At 40.2% G+C, this 8,210-nt stretch overlaps 1 protein-coding gene across 9 annotated transcripts in view; it reads right to left on the bottom strand.

Annotated features, from left to right (window-relative positions):
* The window catches only part of vps13d (vacuolar protein sorting 13 homolog D), a 274,881-nt gene that overhangs the window by 48,913 nt on the left and 217,758 nt on the right, over positions 1 to 8,210 (bottom strand). For all 9 annotated transcript variants that reach the window (XM_050064560.1, XM_050064557.1, XM_050064558.1 and 6 more), the window contains 2 exons: positions 1,743 to 1,845; positions 608 to 760 (listed from right to left, as the gene is read on the bottom strand). In XM_050064560.1, coding sequence (XP_049920517.1) covers positions 608 to 760; positions 1,743 to 1,845 — 256 coding nt within the window. The remainder of the gene's footprint in view (positions 1 to 607; positions 761 to 1,742; positions 1,846 to 8,210) is intronic.

Genomic DNA, 8,210 nt, shown 5'->3' on the forward strand with positions numbered 1-8,210 from the left:
ATATATATATATATATATATACATATATACATACATATACATATACACACACACACACACACACACACACACACACACACACACACACACACACATATATATATATATATATACACACATATATACATTCAAAGGCCCTATACTGAAAGTCTTCAGTGGAAACAGGGCTTGTTAGTGCTGCAGTTGGAGTTGGTCTCTGGTCACAGGAGCAGCTGGTGCAGTGGGAGTTCACCTGTTGAGTTGTGGGTTTGCTGTGGCACTGGTAGTAGTTTGGGTGTTTTTCTGTTTGAAAAGGGGGTTTATTTTGTGTGCAGTTTTGATTATCCGCATGTAGTATACCTCCAGTGCACTGGTCTGCAGATTGGTGTGCCACACTCCTGCAGCAAGACGCTTTAACTTTCAACTGCTTTCATAATATTGCTGTTAAGGACCCTGAATTTGATTAAAGCCTGCTATTGCATTTTGACCCATACTAACTGTTGGCTTCATTATTGAAGTTCACCTGTAGTTATATGAAAGTTAAGCTGGGTGTCACACAGTTTCATTAACAGTTACATATTCAATGAACAATATCCAAAGGTACTGTGAATGTGAATCAAAGCTGTACCGGTGGCGGAGCTTCTCGTGGGCTTCAAACTCAAAGGGAAGCTCCTCCCCTGGCAGCACCTCTCTCCACTGGCTGACATTGTGAGTGTCATCAGTTCCTGGACCGTGGACATTTGAGATGGAGTCTGCACTGCTGCTGTGAGACAGTGCTACCCTGTGGGGAACATGTGAATAGCTTTACCTGGAGACAGTATATCTGGGATCAGTTTCTACTCTTAACAGCTGCAGCAGACACACTAAAAATTTGACCAGTTTAAAAAACTGTAGCTGCCATTAGTCACTTGGTCAGAAAAAACATAAGAAAATGGTGTCCGGGTTAAAAAATACCAAAGTTACCCCTTAAGGTGTTCTGGAATATTGTGCTCACGAGAATGAGATGGATACAAGGTCACACTGACCTTTACCCTTGACCACCAAAATCTAATCAGGTCATTGTTAAGTCCAAAGGAACGTTTATGCCAAATCTGAAGAAATTCCCTCAAGGTGTTCTTGAGATACTGGGTTCACAAGAACGGTAAGGACGGACAACCCAAAAACACGATGCTTCCTGCTACAGCCGTCACCAGCGCAGAGGCATAAATCCATGTTGTCAGAGTGTTGCCAGTAGGAGAACTGATAATGTTAATAATATCAGAATGGCACTGTTGAAGCAGTTTGTCCTCCAGAACTGTCATACCAAATTAGTAGGTGGCATTGTCACACGTTCCTATAATTGCTGTAACAATAATATTTTAGCTCATCTTATAGAATTTCACATGTGAAATGTGCTCCACTTTACCAATCATAGCACAATGAAACAAGTTTAAGCTCACAAGTACATTTTTCCTTAGTCACCAAATTTGGTATGCACATCTGGTATGTTGGAAACAATGCTTTGGGAAAAATGTTTACAATATTTTCTTTTCTTCAAATTTTGATATATAAGAAATGGTGTCATGCTGCCATCTAAGGTTCTTTTTGAGCACAGGGCAAAAGATGGCGGAATCTTGTTCCATAGGGACAAATGCATCAGGCTTCCTGACAGGCCAAGGTCAGTGCACCTGCAGCTTGGTTCCTGGTATACTTGCTTGCAAGTCCAGTAATCCCTTCAAATCTTCCGGTTTGTAACACATGGAGACAGTTATGTCTACACCTACCTTGTGGGGGTCGTAGTCAGAGTGGCAAACCACATGGTACATCCTGTGTGGTTGCGCAGAGCGTATGGCACAAATGGCTGCCTCTGCTTGGACAGCTTGACATCTACCGGAAACACAAAAAAAAACCTCAATCAGTGAGACAATGCGCGTGCTTGGTCTTTTACATTGTTCAGTACTAACTGCAGTAGTGTATGGTCAAATCTAAAAGTCATGCGCTTGCTTTCTTCTTGAGGTGTGAGACCTAAAAAGCAGTTGAGGTGCAGGTGCCTTGGAGTTCTTTCCTTCAAAAGGGGCACTTCACTAATTTTACACAAAAGGATCAACTTAGTAGGACAGCTGGTGAGCCTGTAATAGTACAGCTGTATAGTATCTTCTGAGGCTCTGGAGACTCTAAGACAGTAACTCAGCATAGGAGAGATCACAAACAGACAACTGAACACAAAGCTCACATTATGAACTGAGGATGTGAAAAGACACTTTTAGGTGCATGAGGCCTTGATCACACAGAAAGCGTTTTAGCAGCTGGAGGCGGCTTTTTATAATTGTTATTAATGAGAATGAAGCGTTTTGATTGCTGTTTTTGCATTGCTAAGCGCCTCGTGTTTTATTCTCTAGGTGCCTGCCGTTTTTGCCAGAGTGCTCTGAACTCCTTGAGTTGAAAAAACTTCAGCTCAGATTGCAATAGCGCCCACCGTCATCTCCACCCTTTTCCCATTGTCCAATTATATGATTTGAGAGGCGGGCCCTCTGTGGTGGTCATGACAACAAGTTTTCAGTTGATAAACGATGCAGGAGAAACTGGTAGTAGCAGGTGGTAGCAGTTGCTGGATATCCAAAGCTATACAACTTTACAAACTGCAGTTAACACCATCTCAATAGAAAACAGCAGGCGTGGAAGCATATTAGTGCAGTACTTGAAACAGGCATCATGGAAACAAAACTCCTGGATGAACTGGTGGTACTCTCTGTAATCCACCCTCTTTTTCAGGGTCTCATGTACCCACACAGAACTCCATTTCTTTTAATACTTTAAATCTTTTTATTGCATTTTTTTTTAATCCATTTTTGTGGCTGATGTTGTTCCTTTAAACTATTCATTTAAAATGTGCTCTGCGAGTTCTCTTGTTGACAGTAGTTCATTTCATTTCATTTATTTATACAGGAAAGAGATTAAAAGTTACATCGTGTGTTAGTTAAAACTGGCCTGACTCTGTAAAAAACAGGGTCCTGTTATGTAACAAAAAAAACACATTACAATGCAAAACAAAAAGTTATGTTTACATGCAATGTTTCTCACCAGAGCACATTATGTGTAACTTTGAGGAACAACAAACATATTGCATGATGCAACTCCTTCCTCATGAGATTTATGTAAATTCAGTATTCTGAATCAAGTATTCTACGTGTATTAACTTGTCTACTTCAGAGTCCTGCATCGGGTCAAGTACCCGACAGGTAAACTGCAAAAAGCTGTGTAACGGGTAAAAATATGTACATGTATATATATATATATATATATATATATATAAATGAACTACATGTGGGCAGCGGTGAGAACAAAAATATATTTTTTATTTTTCAAAATAAAACAAATGAAAAGATGTGCAGTATATGTGTAATATTTTGACATCTAAATCATTATTATCAAGCCACAATTCATTTTTTATTAAAGTCAATAACACAAGTGGAACCTTTGCCCCATCGTTACATTCATCACCGCCGAGAAGGACTCCAGCGATGCAACTCTGCAGCCGGAGGATTAGGTGACAGCCTACCTTAGGTTCAAGACACCCAAGGAGGCTCCTTTTGAGGTTTATGGTGGTGGGAGGAGCATGCTAAAATGTTTCCTAACCTGGCAGTGATGTTTTCACAATCCCGGCATCGAGCGCAGCGAGTGAAAGAGACATTTTCTCTGGAGTTGTAATTCAAGAACAGAGAACCCAGGTAAATGTGAGTGACTGTAGCCTGTGTGTGTTTAATCATAGGTGGTCAAGTTGCAGGGCTTTTATTAACAGGTGTGGTTGGGTGCTGCTTTGACTTGGACATGATAACAGGTAAAGGGTCAGTTCTGGTACTGAGCTTTACGGTTATGGATTTTCAAAAATGGACCTGTGCAGGACTCTGGTCTTCTTAATCCCTGTCTTTGTTGGCACCTTGCTGCTTATCTCTGCCGATCTCGGCATGTTACTGCCACCTGTGGAACCTGATGAAAATGTGACACCATTGGTAGGACAGCGTATAGCGCCACACGCATGCACACATCCTTGTGCATGAGATACACAGCTCCACAGCACTACTAGGGTCCTGAACTCCACAGGAAACTTTTAATTGAACTTTTAAAACAAATAATAATACACAAACATTCTGCTCTCGTATGCTTTTTCCTTTTTTTTTGTAACAACTCATGTTATTTTTCTTTCCACTTTTTAAATTTCTCAGTCCTAATACAGGTTTAACCATCTATGCTGTTTGCCACCCATAAATAACAAATTCAGTATTAAGCTGAATACTAGGGTTAAGCTGAATAATATTTCCCGATAATATAGGGACTGGCGAACATAAAAAGGGTCCTATGTTTCACGCTTTTCCGAAAAAGGGTCCCATGTTCCCCAGGTGCAGAACATAAGGGGGAACATAGGACCCTTTTTTCCAGAAAAGGCTCCTATGTTCCCTGCTTTTCCGAAAAAGGGTCCGATGTTCCCCTCGAAACGGGAAAGAAAAACGCACTTACCTCATGTGATCGCGTGATTCAATGCCCAAAGGCGCAGACAACGCTTCCCAAGAGTCACATATATTTAGACCTTGTTGGTCTATATAGACCACCCTCTTCCAAAATCGCCTTTTTTGACCAACTAAAGAGTATATTAAAGGAATGCAATCTTGACAAAGAGGTAATTTTAATAGGGGATTTTAACATAAACTGGGAAGACAAATGTAATAGGAAAGCTCTTAAACAGATTGCAAATACCTTTGACCTGACACAGCTGACTCATGCATACTTCCAGGAAGTATGCATGAGTATTTCCTGTCCTATACCATTGGATTAAGTGAGTTAGTAAGTTAAATATAAGGTATTTGCAATCTGTTTAATCACTTAATCCAATAGTATATGACAGGAAATACTCATGCATACTTCCTTTCAGGAAGTAGTGGAGCTGATGCACAGAGCCTATTACATACCTCTGTGGGACCACCTGTTTTATAAATTGGTGTAATTATGGCTGTTTTCCATGCTCTTGGAAAGATCCCCTCGTTGATAGATTTGTTGACAATATGTGTTATTGGACCAGACAAACACTCATTGAATGTTTTCAAGAACATTGTGTCCAGTCCATGCGTATCTTTGGCTTTAGAATTTTTAGGGAGTTTATGCTGGGTGTGCCGCACACCTGATTAATCACTTAATCCAATGGTATACAGGAAATACTCATGCATAGTTCCTTTCAGGAAATACTGGAGCTCGTGCACAGAGCCCATTATAGACCAATTAGCATAGTGCCAGTTATGACAAAGTTAATTGAGAGATATATTGCACAACAACTTACCAGCCACCTCAACAACAGTCCTTTCAAATTACATCCTATGCAGTTTGGTTTTAGATCCAACCATTCAACGGAAACTGCTAACTGCTTTCTTTTGGAGAATATAAAATCTAAACTAGATAAAGGGGGAGTTGTTGGGGCCATATTTTTAGATCTAAAGAAAGCCTTTGACACTGTGGACCATAGTGTTCTGTTGTCCAAGCTTTCAATGTTCAACTTCTCCCCTAACGCCATTAAATGGATGCAATCCTATCTTGAAGGCAGATCACAGAGAGTTACAATAAATGTTGAGCTGTCATCAACTCTTAGCTGTGATGTTGGTGTACCTCAGGGGTCAATTCTGGGACCCCTGTTGTTTAGTCTTTATATAAATAATATCCCCACTGTATGCAGTGAGGCTGAGATCCAAATGTACGCAGACGATACCATCATCTATGTACATGCAACAACCAAACAAGAAGCTGCATGTAAGCTCACAGCAGTAATGGCTCATGTCACACAATGGCTTAATAACTCCCATCTTCACTTAAACACCAAGAAAACTGTCTGTATGTTTTTCACTAAATGGTCAACAGATCCCACACCTGATGTTTATGTTGCAGGTGAAAAGATGACAGTGGTATCTGATTTTAAATATCTCGCAATAGTAGATTCTAACCTCACATTTAAAAAACAAATTAAAACTGTAACAAATGTCAAAAAGTTCAATCTGTCAAATTTTCGTCATATCAGGAACTGTCTAACTACTAATGCTGCAACATTATATTTCAATGCCATGATCATGTCATAAATGTCATATTGTCTGACTAGTTGGGCACAAGCCTCCTGTACAACACTCAAATCTGTACAGTCAGTATAGCCAAAATTGTCACTGCCTCAGAAATCATAATTTACTGAGCTGGGATAACCTTGTCAAATTCACTGATGCTTGTCTTGTCTATAAGATCTTGCATGGCTTGGCTCTTCCCTCTCTTAGTGCTTTTATTAAGCAGAAGACAACTAATGATAGTCACACTAGGTCTGCGACAAGAGGGGACTGCATAATACCCAGGAGGAGGACTGCTTTTGGACAGTCAGCATTTTCAGTAAGGGCATCTCATACATGGAACAGTCTGCCAATAACTATCAGAAACAATAACACATATCATTCATTCAAAATTGAGTTAAAATCATGGTTAAAAGACAATCAGGTGTGTGACCATACTATATGACCTGCTCCAATAACACGAAGCGTGCTTTATTTGTTCAATGTTTTATGTGTTATTGTCTTAAGCGTTTTATGTGTTTTTATGAAGTGTATAGTGTTGTCCTTGTTTTTATGTGTCGTGTAGTTGCCATCACACCTGCCCAGGGACTACAATTGAAAATTAGCCAGTATGGCTAAACTGGCACATTTACACAAATGTTTATTAATGTGCATTGTAACTCTAAACTGAATAAATAAAATAGAAAGGGCTCATTTTCTCCACTATAATTGCCGAATTCCACGACAAATAGCCTATGCGGGGCTTCCCTGATTTAATTCCGCATTTTCCTGCATAGTTTAATGTTGCATATAAGATACAGCCCATGTGACGTGCATATCCAAATACTATAATGTAGGTTATTCTAGGTTGTAATTGGCTATCGGTTTTATGTGAATGAATGTAGAAGCTTGATGCCTTCATAATGTTGACAGTGTCCCATTCATGCATAGCCTATAGGCTACAGGTGCTGGAAATAAAGTTTAACTAATAGGCCATCACACACATAGTCTATACACACCGTAAAGGCTATTTGTCATGGAATTCAACAATAATAGTGGAGAAAATGAGCCCTTTTTAAATATATGTGACTCTTGGGGAGCGTTGTCTGCGCCTTTGGGCACTGAATCATGCGATCACATGAGGTAAGTGCGTTTTTCTTTTGCGTTTCAGGGGGGAACATCGGACCCTGGGAACATAGGACCCTTTTTCGGAAAAAGGGTCCTATGTTCCCCGGTTGCAGAACATGGGGGGAACATAGGACCCGGGGAACATAGGACCCTGGGAACACAGGGATGACCCCCAGATGGGAGACAATGTACTTTTTACCAGTACAAGTACCATACAAGTCAAATGTGTCATTATCTGTACTTATGATAAAGAAAAATCCTCATTTGGGTAGCTGTGTTTAATCTATTACTCTTGTAATATATAAAAATGATCTGAAGCTCAATTCTGAGGCTGTTCTGCAAATACTTTTCCCATAGGTAATAAATACAGCAACTTCTGATTAAGCTATAAAAATTTCAGGCTTAAAATAACATCTTCTGATTAGGCCCGATTAGATTTTCAATTTATACTCCACCCACTTCTGGCAAACCCCCTGCCCATTCTGAGTACAGATACAGATATTTTAATTGGTAGAACAGATACAGACACAGATACAGATAATGGTGTACACACATCCCTACTGACTACAGATCTATACAGCGTCACAACACTGCAAAGTGTGTCAGCACCTATGGGGGACAATTCGTGATGGCTGAATGAGAGCTTTGATACTGAATATGTGGCTGAATAAGACTGTCTGGGTGACTAAACTCTAAACTGTACCTCTGGAGTGACTCTGCTGCTCGAGGCAGGGCAAGCTGGCTGTGCTCCTAGTTCTAAGGTGAGCAAGAGGCGCACCTGACAGCAGAGAAAGAGTTACTACACAACAGAGACACATGCAGAGGGAACACACAAGAGGGTTAGAGGGTTAGACTCTATGTTGGCAATCGGCACTTCCCTGCAAATCAGTGCGGTTATGAATAGTGCAATTCATGCTTCACTTAAACCCATCTCCCTTCTGTACATGTGTTGAGCACAGCAACCAACATATTAATATTTGATCAAGATTTGTCTTTTAATTCTCATTTAAAACAAACCTCACGGACTGCATTTTTTCATCTGCGTAATATTGC

The sequence above is a fragment of the Epinephelus moara genome, chromosome 16 (assembly GCF_006386435.1).
Source record: "Epinephelus moara isolate mb chromosome 16, YSFRI_EMoa_1.0, whole genome shotgun sequence".
NCBI classification, from domain to species: Eukaryota; Metazoa; Chordata; class Actinopteri; order Perciformes; family Serranidae; genus Epinephelus; species Epinephelus moara.